This window comes from Bactrocera tryoni, chromosome 1 (genome assembly GCF_016617805.1).
Source record: "Bactrocera tryoni isolate S06 chromosome 1, CSIRO_BtryS06_freeze2, whole genome shotgun sequence".
In the NCBI taxonomy this organism is placed as follows: Eukaryota; Metazoa; Arthropoda; class Insecta; order Diptera; family Tephritidae; genus Bactrocera; species Bactrocera tryoni.
In genome coordinates this window covers 84,954,499-84,972,790 of record NC_052499.1, presented here as the reverse complement: position 1 = coordinate 84,972,790, position 18,292 = coordinate 84,954,499, and the positions used below count along the sequence as shown (strand labels likewise).

The window sequence follows — 18,292 nt, the reverse complement described above, 5'->3', positions numbered from 1 at the left end:
ACTATAAAATTAAAGAACTCCATCTAAAAATTACAGTATCTTATATGATGAACCTCATGGAAGACGAGACAGAGTTGATGAGTTCATTATCCATATCTAATTTTATGGGCTCGAAAAAATGTTTATGCCTTATGTAACACGTTTTCTACTGGGTAGAATTTTGAGTCACTCATATGCCAGGACGTACACTCTCTTACGCAAGCAGTAATCTCCCATAAGCTATCTTTAGCTGTCAGTTCTTCGCTTAAATATTTTTGATAAGTGCTGACAGTGGTGTTCGGCATAATTGGATTCTTAAAATGAGATATCAACGCAAATTTTAGGTAGAAAAGTGAGGTAAATACCTATTGCCATAATTCGAGATGACTGTCAAGTATGTCATATGCTTGGTAAGGCAATATTTTCCTGTCATTAAAAGCCCTAAAAGGAGACTGTCGTTTAACAAAGTGTAATATTCGCACGACTATTGCCAAATATTGCTTGCTTGTGTGGGTGAAATATAATAACCTTTTCTCAAAAAATTTTGGGAATTAAAATTGCTTCTTTTTTTTGAGCTCTCTCTTTTTACTTAGTATATTTCACTTATTTTTATACTTTTACATAAACAAAACAATCTTAAGCAAGTAACCTACAGGTAAATTGTGCCACTAGAAGTAAAACAGTTGAAATTTTGCGCTGATGAATGGCACACCTCTGCTAAGTCGAATGGGAAGAAACTTTATGGTGCGCGGAATTTATTTCATATGTGACCTACTTCGACCTCACTTCTACATATGTACATATTAATGTATGTATATGTGTATGCGAGAATGCACGAATTTATGAATTGAGCTGCCAAACACTAAAACTAAACCTTTGAGCTTTCAAGCAGTGGTGGAAGCCACTGGCCTGCATTTTTGGGAATGCTGCGGGCAACAAATTTTACTCTAAACGCCAACGATTGCTTATTCCAGATTGAAGACTTGAAGTAGCCGCCAAAGCTGGCTGCCGAAGGAGCTTGCGCACTCACACGCCCACATGACTAACCATCTATCGATTGCTTGCAACATTAAGTGTTTTGGGTTATTTCACCAGCTGAGCATAACAGATGCAAATTTGTATAACCATATACAGATGTATGTATGTAGTACATATGTACATATATAAAAATGTAAGTTGGAATCACTAAAAAGAAAGAAGGCATAAATAAACATGATATATAAAAACCCGTTAAAATTCTTAGAGGTTTTGCACTTGAGGAATGTTTTACTTTGCTTTTAACGGGTGATCGAAGTAGAGGTACTTTCTTCTATAGCCTTGCTTTGCTTTAAGGGCTATTGAAAAGTTCCAAGAAGATCGGACGTTTTCGAGCATCAATCAATGCATTTATTAAGAGAATTCTTCTCTGAGCAGATTATTTCACGTTTTGAGCCGGTCAATTGGTCACCAAGATGATGTGATATCACACCGTTAGACTCTTTCCTGTGGGGATACGTACGATTTGGTTCAGGCTTTGAACCAAAACATCACGAATCGAAATGCTCAAACGAGTCATCGGAAATTGGACTCAATAGATGGACCATCTGAGATAATAATAATCAAAAAATAAATGCCAAAGAAATTTCTTTCGAATGATAATAAACTTTCCCCACTAAATTTGAAGTTTCTGTGTTTTTCTTTAAAAAAAGTAGGGAACCTCGAAATGGATCACCTTTTATAACGGCAAATCATTATTCAAAAATAATTAAATCCAGGCGAAACCATTCTTACCGATCCTGACCAGAATCGTGAAAATGATGGCAGAGCATCCATAAGGCACCTGAGCTCGGCCCTAGCAAAGCTTCTCTAAAAATTGAGCCATGCTACCTAATCTCAATTACATATTACACTTGCTATCGAAAATCCGTCACGATGGTGCAAAACCCACCGCATACACCTAATCGGATTAACATAAAATTAAACATATTGAGCAATCAAAGTTTTCCACCAGTTAACATAAATTCGTTTGACAGTTGAAAAACCAACAACAAGCGCAAATATCAACCTTAAACCATTCGCCAATTAACCGCCCTCAATACAATGGCTTGTTCAAACAGTGGAAGGTCCACGACTAACGGCAAAGTCCAACATTTCTCGTTATGGCATAACCCACCCCTTCGATAACACGAAAATATGCTAGTAATTTGGATTTGTGGAAAATGGTTTTATTGCCGCCGTAAATTTTCAATGAGCAGCCATTGAGGTTGGACTTTTAAGGGAGTCTAAGGGAAGATTTGCAACGTACAAAGTTGTATATTTTGCGACTGATCACTGAAAATTACTTTTTATGACAGTTGAAACAAGAAATGTGATTTACCTCGTTTTTTCGAAATTAAACCCTTTGAAAAAAAAAATAAAATAAAAATAGTTTAATGGACTGTGAAGCAGCTATGCAAGACACATAGGTATATATTTGTATTTGTAGAGTACAGAGTTTGTCCGCAAAGTAATAGGACTGATTTTCTTTCACCGCGACTATACTACGGAGCGTTGGCGCACTGACTGGATTCGGTAGAAGGTGTTCCTAGCTAACGAACCGCTGGTCAGTTATCTCCGATCACCTGGAGAGTCATGACAAACATTTTCGCGCGATGTGTTACTGTGGGTGGTGCAAGCCAAAGCAGCGTTCGTTAGAGCAGAGGTACGCGATTAAATTCTGTGTGAAACTCGGTAAATCTGCGACACAGATGTTTGATATGATCAAGCAGTCTTGCCCATATATTACTTTAGCAAGAACTGGTATGTTTCGGTGACACCAGGTCTTTTTAGAGGGCTGGGAAGAGGTTGCAAATCCAAAGTGAAAACGATGCTCATTGTCTTTACTGACATTAAAGGCATCGTCCACCATGAATTTGTTCCTCTTGGACAAACCGTCAGCGCCAAGTTTTACGTGAAAGTTCTCAAGAGACTCAAACGAAGGGTCAATCGGGGCGAACTAGACATCGCAGCCGGTCGAAAGTTGCACCACTACAACGCACCGGCTCACACCGCCTTTTTTGTGAACAGCTACCTAACCAAGGCCGACATCCCAACGCGTCCGCAGCCGCCCTACATCTCAAATGTGGTGTCCCAGACTTTTTTGTTTCCTTGCCTGAAATGATGAAAGGCAATCACTTTGAGACGACAGAGGGGATCCAAGCAGCATAAACCTCGGCTCTCAAGGCTATTTCGGAGAATTCTTCCCGTGACGCTTTCAATGCTTTGAAATTGTGCTGGCAGCGTTGGATCGACACAGAAGAAGCCTATTTTATCAGTCCTATTACTTTGTGGACAAATCCTGCATACATACGGAGTGATATCGCCGATCTCACGAAAATAGTTTATCAACTTTTTTGATAGGTTATTCCTGTCTTTTAAGTTAATTAACTTGAATTCTTATCTACATTAAGAAAACCTCTAGCGAAATACGAGCATGTAGTACGCCTACCAAGAAATATTAGAGTTTATACCAGTTTCGGTCTATCTTTTTTTTGGAAGAGATCTGTCCTTACATTGGTTCGTGGCACCATGAACTTCAGAAGGGAAGGCTTCGTTTACATTTACTAAGAAAGTTTGACAGTTCCTTTCGTATATACATTTGTATGTCATGATAGTGTCAAAGCATTATCTCTATCATTCTTTGTGTTTTATTATACTACCACCTATTATTTGCTAAGCTTCATTCCGTTTCTCCTGATTAGGGGTTTCACTCCAATGTGTTTTCAGCAGCTTAAAATTCTTTTTGGCTGTTCCAGGCTTATATAAACAAAAAAATCAGTAATAAAAAAAAACGAAAAAAGCAATAAGGTGCCGTTTTCTGACCCTTAGGTCTTTGTTTTTCTCATTTATTTCATTGTGCCGCCGATTGTTTGGCTTCAGCTTCAGCTCAACACGAAGTTAGGTTAGAACTTCGACCCACCACAAGCTAACTACAAACGCACACACGTACCTCCGCATAAAAACCAATTAACTAATTAACAGTTATGTGTTACTGTTGGTATTTGTTTTTGAAAATCCATTCAAGCGTGAAAACGTTTTCGGTTATGATACTCACCTGGAGTGTTTACTCTACATATTTACATGTGTTTGAGTGGCTGCAGCCTCATGAACTTCCCAGGGAACATATTCGTATGCACTTGTATCCATTTGCGTTGCATGAACTGAAGAAATCGAGACTTTTTGTGGTAAAACATTGAAAATTAGCACGCCTTACTCACTCTTTTGTTTATAAACGTTTATAAATTCAAGCAATAGTAGTCGCCGACAGTCGAAATAATTACCTTCGTACATACTCGTATGTACATACATATGTATGTGTATACGTAAATCGGAGTGCTGACGGAATACATGAGAAATATTTACACATGCGCTTAATTCTTTTTTATGAACATGTTTTTTGTAGTGTGGGTAAAATTAATTTTTTTATAAGAATTAAAGCACCTGTGAAACGCTACAAAACCACAAGTGTTGAGGGGAACATAGCGAGGTCGCGTACTTTTCCTCCTCTCTTTGAACTTCTTTAGATCATTACAGAGTTGTCAAACCGGGTTTCACTTGTCATGTTTCACATTAGTTCTCTTGGTACTCTGGAAAATAGGTTCTTAGACACCTCTATGAAAATCTCTCCAGGTATGAGCCCCCTTTTGTAAGGGAAAGGGTTTCACAACAGAGCTGTCAGTGCAGCCCTTTCAAGCCTAGAAAAGGAAGCGAAAGAGGTTGGCCTTGTGGTGAGCGAAGGCAAGACAAAGTACCTGGAGGCCACATGCAAAGATTCCTCGGAACTATGCCCCTGTTGTCACTATAAATTTGAAAAGGTTGAGAAATTTGATCTCGGAACCAGAATAAATTCCACCAACAAGCTAAGCCGGGAGGTCAAGAGCAGAATAACTCTTTGCAAACGGTGTAAAAACATGAAGATGATGTTCCGAGTTGGGCAAGCATTTGGAGTATTCGAAAAAACTGTTCTTCTTACGATCTTTGTAGCGGCCGGCGTGAGCGATGAGTATCGAAGAAGTTGGAACCACGAACTGTATGAGCTTTATGGCGACATGGATATAGTTAAGCGCATAAAAATTCAATAAATGCGAAGAGGAAAAAAGCCCGTCCAGGCATACAATGGAAGAACCAAGTGCATAGCGACCTGTCTGCACATGGGATGCACAACTGACGTGAACTGCCAAAGGATAGAGGCAACTGTCGAAGTTTCGTGATCTCGGCTCAGACCGACCCTCGGTTGTAGTGCCAAAGTAGAAGAAGAAGAAACTCCGACCACTAAGAAAAAACGCATTCGCCCAAACGCCAAGCCTTCCTGTGGATATAGGTTTACATAAATCCTACAGCCGTTTTAAGATCGCTTGAAACCTACAGCAGGTTAAATATTGCTTGATCAACCATTCAGTCTTACCCGCTTGCCGATTAAGTAAACAAATACAATGTGATATATTATTTCACCTGGATGGATTTTCACTTACCCGCGAACAAAAATCTAAAATAGGCTTGCTAAAGCCTCAGCCGAAACCAATCAGCTTATCAGCCAACGGAAAGACTAGACAAAAAGCTAGCTTTCTCAATCAAAGAGCACAATTTATGATTTCATTAAAATAACAAATTTTATCTGCAAGCGAATCTGTGGCATGTCATGTTCCTGTACTGTTACCCGACACATTGAAAGCGATATGCGCCACTCGACGGCCGACGACAGACGACAGCCAACACTAGTTGCGGTGGCAATTTGGCGCGAACAACAACCACAAATTACTGGCGTACAAATAACAGCGACAGAAGCCTGCGAAGCAGCAACTTACACCGTTTGAGGAGCATACATTTTTTGCTGGACACAGACAGACATACAAGTACAAACTTCATCTAACGCGCGTACCTGCATATCAATTCGGCCCTCTTGTGGCGAGCGATAACTTGGTAAGGCAGTACGCCTGCTGCGACCTCCACAAATGGTAAGCTGAGAAGCCAACTAGCAACTCCATCTTCCACATGAACTCCACGTTAGCTTTGGCGTTTTCCACCAGCGCTTAGCGTTAGTGACTATGGCGGCGCTAAGCTCACTGTTTGATGGCAGGTGGCAATCATGGCAAGCCCGTGCTGGAAATGGTTTGGCGCCGAATCAGCAAAAAAGATGCGAAAATCAGCGACTGCAGTCGTGGGTGCAGCAATGTTCTCATTTTGATGCAATTGCCAGTTATGGTTGGTGACGGTGGTTAGTGATGGCTGTTGATGACGATAGCCACGACCTAACTAAGAAGTGTACAAATGACTTGAATGAATTGCCGTGCATCTAATACCACTGAAGCTATTATTTATATATTTAATTCACGCATCTGTGGTTTCTTTTCAGATTTGGAGCGGTAATAACGGAACTGAGTTACCGACCACGCAATCCAAGATTTTCATGTTTAGTATGTTTCTCATCGGGGAAATGAGCAGCACTATTTGGGTTTAACTGTGTGCTGGAGCGTCTATCTTTTTTGGAATCAATAAATTGAAGGTGCCTTGCGACAACCAAGCAGCGGCAAATATATTTCCTCTTAATTCCCGCAACCGCACTTTAATTATATAAGAATTGTTAGGCAATTCTATTTTGGATGGTCTTAGAAGAACACAAGAAAGACGCAAGACAACTTAGCGTTTCAATAAGGGTCGGATCTAGAAAACCAAAAGAGATACAGACTTTTAATTGACAAATAAATATCAAATGAATGGATTTAGCATAAGCTATAATAGGACTGATTTTCTTCCGCCGGGACTGTACTTCAGAGCGTGCGCGCACCGACTGGATTCGGCTGGTCAGGAGTCAGGATAAACATTTTCGCGCGACGTGTTTCTGTGAGTGGTGCAAGCCGAAAATGCAGCGTTCGTTAGAGCAGAGGTACGCAATTAAATTCTGTGTGAAACTCGGCAAATCTACAACAGACACGTTTGAATAATGTCATCACAGGTGACGAGTCATGGATCTTTGAGTATGATCCCGAGGCACAGAGGCAATCCTTCGAGTGGAACACGCCGGCGTCTCCTCGTCCAAAAAAGGGAAAAATGAGCAAATCCAAAATGAAAACGATGCTCATTGTCTGTTTTGACATCAAAGCCATCGTCCACCATGAATTTGTTTCTCCTGAACTAAACGTCAACGCCAAGTTTTACATGGAAGTTCTCAAGAGACTCCAAAGTAGGGTCAATCGGGTCTGACAAAACATCGCAGCCGATTGGAAGCTGAACCGCGACAACGCCCCGGCTCACACCGCCTTTTTGTGAACAGGTACCTAACATCCCAAATGTGTCAGATGTGTCCCCCCGACTTTTTTTTTGTTTCCTTGCCTAAAAAGGCCGATGAAAGGCAAGCATTTTGAGACGACAGAGGGGATCCACGCAGTATTCACCTCGTCTCTCACGGCGATTCCTGAGAATGCCTTCCGTGATGCCTTCAATGGAGCCTATTTTGTAAGTTTTTAAAGAATTGTAACGGTTGGTTCAATAAATTTGTTTACATCGACTCAGTCCTTTTACTTTCCGGACAAACCCTGTATATACCTCATCATTCATAAAACTTTAAATCATCGATTTGTGAGGCAACAAAAGAAGGAAATTTGTGCGGCTTTTATCATATAATACAACTGAACATAAGTGCCGGATACTCTATAAATTTCATAACAAGTTCGAAATCAAATGATGAATTAGACTCGCGACCGGCGCAAACTGTGAATTTAGAAATGTTTAATTAATGGTAGGCATATAAAAATTGATCCTGCGTTCCTGGTTTATTGACCCTTTTCGAGGCATTTCAAGAGCCGACTGCCAAGCCCCAATGTTAATTATCAACACCTTTGAACAAAGCGCACCTTTTCGAACGCAAAAGGACAAAGGCAAACTTCAAAGCGGCTACAATTTAACACCTTGGAAATGTTTACCCAAATCGAGTGAAAATCATTAATCAAACAGCAATTACCGAGGTAATAGTTGTATACCAATTTAGCAATCAATTACGAGTATTAATAAAAATTTTATTGCTTTCGACACACACACACTCGTACATGCATATATAGCTAGGTGCCGACGCATAAGGCGCGCACACGCTCAGCCAAAGGAAGAAAACTCATTAGAGGCGAGTGAGTACATAATGCGAAACCTGAAATGTGGAGTTGGCATAACTCAAATGGAGTTTCAACATTTTAATTAAGTGGTAAAGCCGCCAACAATTTATGCGTAACAAAAGTAATTGCTTGGCGTACATAAATAGACATATGTAAGTCTGTACGCGTACATTTTTATATACGATTACCTACAAGCATAATCGGTATTTGCTTTCTTTCGCGCTGCAAATAACCGAAGTATCGGCTAACTGTAGTTGGAATTTTTTAGTCATTTCTATGATTTTATTTTTTTATTTACTTGGACTCACCCAACTCATTATTAGACATGATTTTCTACAGCGAAAGATGACAAGATCAGCTGTACCTTTGTGAGCAGTGGCGTAGCTAGGGGGGGCGAAAGGGGCTGTCGGCCCGGGCACAACGTCTTGGGGGCGACAAAATGGTATTTAAAAACTCCAATTCGGGCAAAAATTCCTGCGAATTGTGTCAAAAGTATACAAGATATAGGGAGAAAATGGGTTTTTTCTATGGCTTTTAATAAGATGTCTTGTAAATTTACCATCAATTTCCTCAAAAACCGTTTTGTGAGAATTGTGGAACTTCAGAATTAGCGTGGCTTCTAGTTCCTAAATTTTATATACCTAATATCGAAGGTATTTTGTAAAAATTCACTTTTGTTCGAACCACCTCATGAAACTTGTAGGTAGGTAGATAAAGGGGGGCGGCAGAACATCCTTGGCCCCGGACGCCCGAAGTTGTAGCTACGCCACTGTTTGTGAGCCCCTCGGATACATACTAATCTCCGTGTGAAACATGCTCTTCCCCAAAATTACTGCAAAATATACTGCAGATAAGATGGGTCAGGAAATATCTATTGTGAGATGGTGAAACGCAAAGCTGACTTACCTTAACGAAACGAGTCCTCTTGGAAATCCTATAAGCTACGATCTCAATTTCAGTGGAACTCATAACCGCAATATTCACAGAGATCAGACATAGAATAGGAAACCTGTTTATTAAACAAACTCATGATTTAAGTAGTAGACTGGGCAAAGGATCGATAAAGCTTAGTGGTAACTCAACTAACACAAAGCTAATTCACAGAAACTTCTTTAAAAGCCAATTGAATTCTTGGAATCAGTAACTTAATAGACAATTGTGCAATAAAAGTTACCGATTCAAACGAGGTTATATCTCCAATTTCGGATCAATTCCAGTAACGTAGAATAGGTTGTTGTGCTAATTGTTTCTATCCGTTGCCATTGCAGACGAAAAGCTCGAGTTGCCGCGAGAATCGAAAGAGAACCTTGCACAGCTTCATTCTGGATACTGTAGCAGGTTAAACTTCTACTTAACCAGAAACGACCCCGACATATCAAATAACCACCTCTTTGCATGCCCAGCTAACCCTACACATCTGACATCCCTCTCTCTACGGTCCGACCCCGTCGAAACAGCGCGTTTCCTGGGCATACCATTGGATGACAACTTACCTGAACCTTACCATCTTAACGCAGACTAGATAGCCGTTACAACAACAGCAACAACAACAATTGTCTGCTAAAACGATAATTGAGTTCTCCAACATCCGATAATCAACATTGCTTTTTTAAGATTAATGGAAGTTCTGAGACAAAACCCGACAAATGAATATAGACCTAATAGTACTCCTTAAAATCAGGTAACATTAAATTCGTTGTGACTAGTCAAAGCTTCAGCAATGTACGGTACACAATACCTTGGACTTACATCCATTACCAACTCGAAACATATGTACATAAGTATATACATATATATTCAATTTGATACTTCAATAACTGGGTTATAATTACACACATATACTTATATTTGTAACACAAGTGGTATACTTTGGACTTTCCCAGCGGCAGAACGCATGCGTGCAAACACGTCTTCGCATGCCAGTCATGATGCCACGCTATTATAAAACATGACCAAGTTGCGCTTGATGCCGCTAACACCCAATGCAGAAACACTTTTCTTTCGACTTAGCGAACGACTTTTTAGCGCAAAACTAATCCCAAATAGAGGACGACCGTCGACCGCCGACTGCAGTTTGCAGTTTCCGTTTGCCGCTGGTCTTGGCCGCGCTGTTGTTTTTGCATTGTTGCCGGTAACGCTCGTATGGTGCGTCATTTATGGCAGTTAATTAACCGCATTGCAGGAGGTGTGAAAATATTCAACTATGGAATTTATTACTACATATTTGATAATTAAATTAGCCGCGGCCATTTTAGGTGGCAGACACTGGCGATTCGCTGCTGCTCCTGTTGCTGCACCGTTATTGAGTTTATGTCTTTTATGGCAGCAATTAATAAACATGGCATGCCGACGGCGTTGAGTTCAAGAAATATATCGACAGGGAATCGCAAAAGTGCAGTCCCTGTAGGCAATAGTGGAAGGATTTTTAAGATATGTATAACTTAAAAGACTGCAAGAAACTTCAACGTCCTAATTCAGCTCCACATCTGTGTTGAAATGGAAAACCTATGTTGAGGACATAGTTCAACGGAAAGCTCATAGAAAGACCTTCAAGTAATGTTACACTTAAAGTAGAAAAAGTCATAGATCAACATAAGTAATATTGATTATATTATTATTTTCCTTTATTTGTATATCACAAGTGCCTCCGAAGCTTGGAAGTAATTTGAAGGCACGCTGCCGAGCTTTTAATCCTTAGCTGATTAAATATCCAAGTTCGCACCTATTAGATAGACCCGATTGTCATAATAGCGGTTAATAATAATATTTACGAACTATTATTATTTATTACTACGGGTTTACGAACCCGTTCCCACGACAGTCGGGTCTACGTAACCGGAACGGACCCGGATTTTTATCCGGCCAAGGACTGTCAACTCGGCAGAATTCTGCCGCTACAACAACAACAACAATAATATTTACGAACTGTTGTTGTTGTTGTATCGGTTATATAATTCCCATTTGAGTGGTAAGGGTTAAGTAGGTTGTAATCGAAGTCACCAAACGGGAGGTAAACGTGATCTTTCGGTGGGGTCGGATCATGGGGAGAAGGGTGTTAGATAAGTGGGATTCATAGCACATTCAAAGAGATAGCTTGGAGAGGAGTGCATTGTGTTCTTTCACCAAAAGAATGCAGTCTTTCTCTGTAGGTGTTCGATGGGTGGAAAGAAGATTTCTTTGTGTTTTCCTTAGGTGCTGCCGGCTAGAGACTTCAGGATTTTGCTGTACTTTGGCAATAATTGGTATCGTATGCGGAATGAAGGAGCACATGCACTCAAGTGTAACGTTTAAAGTCTTGGGGTTGTTGACAGTCGGAACGATCCGCATAGGCGGCTGGTATTTAAGTTTTCAAAGGCTTAATTCTTAGAATTTTTATTGCTTCCATTTAAATGTCGCGAAATGTTGCTTCCAAAAGTTCACTGATTCAAGGATGTCAAATTTTCTGTTTTAGTACTTTCCTTCAACTTTAGCAATATCTCCATCTAATTTAACTGATTCCATATATTCAAAGTAGATAATGCATACATACATAAATAGAAAATAAACTTTCCTAAAATGAGACTTTATAAAATATAGTAGAACTTTCTGTACAATTTATAATTATTTATTTGGATTTTAATTATATTTACTGAACAGCCCATAATCTTTAGATGACAAAGGAACCTTATATATAGCACAGAGAAATTATACCAAAAAAATTAAACAAATACTTTTTAAAACACATACATATCTACTATAATAACAAGTTTGTGAGATTTCAATTCCAGTTTGTTACCGGAACTGGGTTCTCAAAGAACCCAATAGTGTATAAATAATGTCTTTTTGATATATAATAGCCTTGATTCATAATAGCCTTCAAATGACTGAATTAAAGATAAAATTTAAGTTATATCTGTATATACATAAGTTGTATTTAATTATAATATATTTTGTGGAATTTAACAAATTCTATACAATCCGGCAGATCTAATGTTTTGCATTTTTTGATTGTTGTTTTTTATTCTCATTCTATGCTTCAATTCAATATTTACTAGGGCATACAATCTTTGGTGCTTTATTCATTAAAAACCAACTGATACCTAAGAGACAACTGGGTGGACTATTTATCTTTGACCCTTGCTTCATCAAATCTCTAGATTCCTCAATTGTATACTCAACCACATCAATCATCTCACCATCTACACCACCACCCTTAGTAGCCCGATCATCATCCGTAACTTCGCAATAATACAGCACCTGTAATGCGCCAGAAGAGCCTACACCCGACCTACCATATTTAAATTTATAAATAAGTTCGAAAATTTTACATAAACTGTCATAACTACCTGTAGGTCATGACTTCCTCAATACGTTCAACAGCCACGTCATAGCCGCACTCCTCTAGCACCTCTTCCCGAGCAATCTCACTCCAACTCTTGTTTTTATCCACAATACCTGCACACAGTTCCAATGTGACTCCGATTTTCGGAGGAAATTTCTGTAAATCTACTTCACCAACATTACTTCCGCTTGAGGTAACGACGCTATGGAAGACGGCTTAAGAACAGAATATACAGAAATTCACTGTACTATTTCACTAAAAAAAGTATATTTTGTAAAATCAAAAGTACTACAAACCTGGTCGAAATTGACGAACGAAAATGAGAACTCGTCGTGTCGTGTTGAACAAAATTACAGCAACACTATCATGAACTTTTAATAAATCCCAATTCTTTTCAACTCCATTCTGCACATAGTATAGTCTAAATGGTTTCACGTAAGGTGAATCCGCTGGCAGTGGGCCCATCCACATTTTTGTTATGTTTTCCATTTTATCCAAAAAACTATTGAATTTTTGCAGAAGCACACTCCGCTCTTGCTATACTAAGTAAAAATAGAGAACAATTTGAGATAAGAGTAAAACAAAAGTTTGAACTTTGATAAGAATTTAGAATCGACTTTCTTCCAACTGTTTTTGCTTTATAATATGACTTTGCGTATGAAATTTTTGCATATAAAGCACGAATGTTTATGTAAATTATTTACCTACGAAACTATAGTGCGTTGAACGTGTAAAAATGTTATAGACCGAGAGAAGCCAAAACGTGTCGTTTAAACTATTAGCACCGCACAACCAATTTAAAGCTTGCCTTAATTTAAGTCAATGTTACATAAAAATTATTCGAATAGTTTATCTCGTTTTGCTTTTTTGAATATAAACACCGGGTTTGTCAAACAGTCAGCTGATTACACTAGGAAAAAATTTGGTTTGAACTACTAAATGTTTTGTCTCAAATATTACAAATAATTTGTATATGCAAATATTGCATATAAAATGGAATATTTATAAAACTTGCGTTTAATTATATATAAAGTAAATCTTTATTAAATGTTTAAAAACCCTTAGAACATGAACAGCAATTATTTGCATATGGCAATGTAGCAGTGTCAAGGCTGACATTTGACGTTTCTGTTAGAAATTATTTTCGTTTTGCTTTTACACTTTCCTTGCCAATTGTCAGAAGTTTTTCTCTACTGCCGTCAGGCATTACGTTAACTATTCTGTGCACGCTAAAAATTGTAATTTTTAAGGAATAATTATACAACTTGTGATTTAACTGATCTGTAATTTTTTGCAGGACAACGACCAAGTGAAATAAAAGAAAAAACGAAAATCTTTCGAAAATGCAGCCTGTAAAAGTGATATTTTCGAACGTTGCACGCCGTGCTTTCTCAACGTCACCCAAAACCCTTGCGGCAAAGCAGATTACCGTACGTGAAGCTTTAAACACCGCCTTGGATGAAGAAATGGCACGCGACGACCGTGTATTTCTAATGGGTGAAGAGGTCGCTCAATACGATGGTGCTTATAAGGTAAATCATAAGTTTATGCCTTCATCCGAATCGACGTGGTCAACATCTGCATGATTACGTAAAGCGTATAAGTTATAAATGTGTATAGTGAACAAGACAGCTGACAAATTTATGGATAGTTGTCGATAAGAGCACGCGCAGTGAACAGCATACGTAAGAATTAAAGTCATTAGTTTCAAAACTATGTAAGCTATACTTATACATTACTATTAAGACGATTTTAAGACACAACGGAAGGTCATACAACGACTGTCGTTTAGACATTTAAAAAAAATCATGCGTTCTTATCTGTTAGCAGCGTGCCAAAAGCTTCGTATCTACTGATAAGCAGCATCACTATTGTTTACACCTACTATACTTTTTTAATCATAGATTTTTGGTTTAATGTTAATTCGTTTATTTTCCCGCCACAGGTGTCTCGAGGCCTTTGGAAGAAATATGGTGATCACCGCGTAGTAGACACACCTATTACAGAAATGGGTTTTGCCGGTATTGCTGTGGGGGCTGCCATGGCTGGCTTGCGACCAATTTGCGAATTCATGACCTTTAACTTTTCCATGCAAGCTATTGATCATGTAAGTATGGAACTAGTTAGATAAACATTTGTTTCATAAAATAATACGAATGCGAATTCTTATAAATTTGTATTTTTTACATTGGAGATATATTCATGTTTGCCATAAATGACCTAGTACCCTTCTAATATGCAAATATCAAAAATTATCTATAGGAATTTGTTCCTTATTATTTTAAAACAAACAATTGGTATATTATTGGGGTTATAGCATTATTTTCGCCTCTTTACATTCACAAAATTATTTTCAATCTCCAATTATATTATTTTTTAACAATTTTATGAAAAAATATTCTTTGCTTGGGAACATATTTAGTTTTTTGCTGTTTGAAGGCAGCTTAAATCTGTACCACCTTACATCTGTTAATAAATTGGAAACACAAGACAGAAAAGTGTCTTATACCATTGTTATACAGATATCGATAAATACAGGAAGGCCTAGCATAATTAAATATGTAATGTTGAAAATTGTTTAATTATATCAAATAAGTTTTAAACGTCAAATAACTAATTATTCATATTAACTCATATTATCTGGAATAAATTTGTGCAATAAACAATACGAAAGACTTTGTACAGAGAGATGTTTTGACTGTTAAGTGACTTATCTTTAAACTATTTCAAGAAATTCATGAGAAAAACAAAAAAAAAGTTTTTTTTTTTAATATGGATTAAAAGTTTTCCCCGTAGGAGAAACCACGCTCCGAAGTAACACAGTAATTGTCATAAATCATGCTGATTATTAAAAAGAGCCTTTCTCTTACTTTTGGATGCAACTCAAAACCTTAAATAGTTTAGTAGATAAGTCAGCTAGCTCAAAGTCAAAACATCCCGTTATACAAGTTTTTTTTTTGTAAACTGTATCTGTTTAGGTAAATTAACGCCAAAGGCTATTATTAATTTTATTGAAAGAATATTAAAGTAATTGTAATATTTGCAAAATAATTTACCGCTATCTATCACCTTTCAATCATACATACGCTTTTTTTAGTTATCTCATCATACTTTTATCATCCTCATTAGGCATTACTTTCGCTGTGAAATACCAACACTTTCATTTTTCAATTTTTTTATAGTCTATGAACAATTTTTGTAATCGGATAATATGGGTTAAGATATTACCGTACTTTTAAATCGCATTCAAGTTATATTAAACCTAAAGAAAAAATGTAAAGAATTCTTAATATCTAATTAACCCATGTTATCCAATTATGCACAGGTGAACTTAATGTCAAGCCAAACACACCCTGACTCATTAAACAGTTTAAAGGCCCACAACAGCGAGGGCTTTCGTCCTTACCATATTAGTCATTCTTCCATGCTGCAGCCAAAGAAACCAACTTCGATAGGTGATTTGCCTAGTCATCATGAAATTATCGAAAGCCCACGTCAGAAATGGTTGAATGAAATCAACGATATACTTGATGAACCTACAACGATGCACGAAATTCAAGCGCCGGCCATTAACAATGGCAAAATGGAAGCGGCACGTCTCATTGTAATACGTCGCCGTAAAATGAAGAAACACAAGTTGAAGAAATTGCGTCGTAAGATGAAATTTGAATGGGCCAAGGTGCGTCAACGCCGTGAGATGCGTAAAGAGAAGGCATTCCAAGCCAAGTTAATAGCGCAAGTAAAAGCGGGTGAAGCATTTAACGCCGAACAGTACGTCGAGGAGCAATTGCGCAAGGCAAACGAGAATCCATTACCACGCTACTGGAAGGGACGCCGCTTGCCTGCGTTTATCATCAAAGAGAAGTTAGGCATTAAATGAAAGTTGTTCATAAATAATTAGGGTTAATGAATTTGTATTTGAGAGAAGTGTTGGTATTTCATTGGTATTATGTGCAAATAAATTTGAAATAACACAAACATCATCGTGCATGACATATTGTGCGTGAGTTTTCATTTGAATTTCAAAAACACTTTCTTCTTAAACAAAAGGTAATAAACTCCGCGGCAAAAACATTTTACATGTCTGCCGGTATGGTCAACGTGCCAATAGTTTTTCGTGGTCCTAACGGTGCTGCTGCTGGTGTGGCAGCTCAACATTCCCAATGTTTTGCTGCCTGGTACGCACACTGTCCCGGTTTGAAGGTTATATCACCTTACGACAGTGAGGATGCACGTGGCTTACTTAAAGCTGCCATTCGCGATCCCGATCCAGTGGTTTTCCTAGAAAATGAAATGCTGTACGGTGTTGCCTACCCAGTGGAGGATAAGGTATTGGACAAAGACTTTGTATTGCCCATTGGTAAGGCTAAAATCATGAAGCCTGGCAATCATATAACTTTGGTGGCGCACTCAAGAGCTGTTGAAACCACATTAGCAGCTGCCGCCGAACTGGCTAAAAAGGGTGAATAGATTTGAGTTTTAATTTAATACTTTTTTGTATTTGTTTTTTTATTTAAATTTTTTTCCGCAGGTATTGAAGCTGAGGTTATCAACTTGCGTTCAATCCGTCCATTAGATATGGACACGATTTGCCAGTCCGTCAAGAAGACACATCACCTTGTGACAGTGGAGCAAGGCTGGCCACAACATGGTAAAATATTAGAAATATAACAAACAAATATTAAAAATTGCTCAAATTAAAACTTTAATTTTGTGTTTAGGCGTTGGCGCCGAAATATGCGCCCGCATAATGGAGGACGAAACCTTCTTCCACTTAGATGCCCCCGTGTGGCGTGTATGCGGCGTTGATGTGCCTATGCCTTATGCAAAGACGCTGGAAGCAAATGCCTTGCCACAAGCGCAAAACGTCGTGGAAGCTGTCACCAAAATTATTGGACCCAAAAAGTAGAAAATCACTCACTTTAGAACAATTCAATTAGACAGATCGAACGATCATTCACAAACAACATCACCCACAACTTATTTGTTTCTAATGAAAAGACATGCTGATATTTTGATGAGCCGCCGCAAATTCACACTTTCAAGTAAAACTACAACACATTACACTTACACTTGATAGCATTATGATAAGTCAAAAGTCTTTTATTTTTTACCGCTCAGCTAAATTGAAGCTGCTCAGAGTAGTTGCATATTAAATGTTCAGAAAATTTGGAATTCGGCGATTTGTCTAAAATTGAAAGCATATTTCATTAATTGGTAGGCACACTTCATTGGGAGGCTAATCCATTAACGAACAACGTTGTGCTACATACCTGCCATATGTATACATTTAAAGTATGAGCAAAGTACGTGGGTGAGCACGCACGTAATTTGTGATTATTAATAAAACAATTTTTAGTTAAAAACAAAAAATAAAGCAATTATCGATTCTCATAAGGTAAAACGGTCAGCAAATCAAATTTCAAATAAAACCTATTATGAATACTGAATTTAGGATTTTTTTTTCGTTAAACTGTGGGCAATATTGTGATACGGTGGCTTAGAATACGTCACTAAAGGTTAGAAATCAGTCAACGTGGTGTCAGGACGCGATTTTTATGCACTGAAGAGGGTGATGTTTGTAACACTCAAAATAAACGTTGGAGAACCTATAATGTATATATATAAATGATCAAGGTGAGAAACCGAGTCGATGTAGTCATATCCGTTGTTGTTGTAGTAGCGACAGAAAACATTTCTGAAGTAATTTCGAGGGATGGTGGCGAGTTGACGGTCCTTGGTCGGATAAAAGTCCGATTCTGTTCCGGTTACTTAGACCCGACTCTCGTGCGAACAGTCTAGCTGTCCGCTCTATAGACAACCTAACTTAACAATGGGTAAGGATGGCTCAGCTACAGCGTCTGCTCTACTC

General features: G+C 38.3%; 2 protein-coding genes across 4 annotated transcripts; one reads left to right on the top strand and one right to left on the bottom strand.

Annotated features, from left to right (window-relative positions):
* Positions 1 to 11,940: 11,940 nt before the first annotated feature.
* On the bottom strand, positions 11,941 to 13,285 carry LOC120766518 (uridine diphosphate glucose pyrophosphatase NUDT14-like). Of its 2 annotated transcripts, none has more exons than XM_040092085.1 (4): positions 13,125 to 13,285; positions 12,717 to 12,962; positions 12,425 to 12,635; positions 11,941 to 12,366 (listed from the first exon to the last, which is right to left on the bottom strand). In XM_040092085.1, the coding sequence occupies exons 2-4, from the start codon at positions 12,907 to 12,909 to the stop codon at positions 12,120 to 12,122; spliced, it is 651 nt and encodes a 216-aa protein (XP_039948019.1). In that variant the 5' UTR covers positions 12,910 to 12,962; positions 13,125 to 13,285; the 3' UTR covers positions 11,941 to 12,119. The 2 variants fall into 2 exon arrangements, with proteins under 2 accessions (XP_039948019.1, XP_039948020.1); XM_040092086.1 differs by having other exon boundaries at positions 12,717 to 12,957.
* A 298-nt stretch (positions 13,286 to 13,583) lies between these two features.
* Positions 13,584 to 17,772, top strand: LOC120778129 (pyruvate dehydrogenase E1 component subunit beta, mitochondrial). Of its 2 annotated transcripts, XM_040109844.1 has the most exons (6): positions 13,584 to 13,658; positions 13,718 to 13,952; positions 14,366 to 14,527; positions 16,471 to 16,882; positions 16,952 to 17,071; positions 17,142 to 17,772. In XM_040109844.1, exons 2-6 carry the CDS (start codon positions 13,764 to 13,766, stop codon positions 17,327 to 17,329), a joined length of 1,071 nt encoding a protein of 356 aa, XP_039965778.1. In that variant the 5' UTR covers positions 13,584 to 13,658; positions 13,718 to 13,763; the 3' UTR covers positions 17,330 to 17,772. The 2 variants fall into 2 exon arrangements, with proteins under 2 accessions (XP_039965778.1, XP_039965789.1); XM_040109855.1 differs by lacking the exons at positions 16,471 to 16,882; positions 16,952 to 17,071; positions 17,142 to 17,772 and adding an exon at positions 15,746 to 16,415.
* The last annotated feature ends 520 nt before the right edge of the window (positions 17,773 to 18,292 follow it).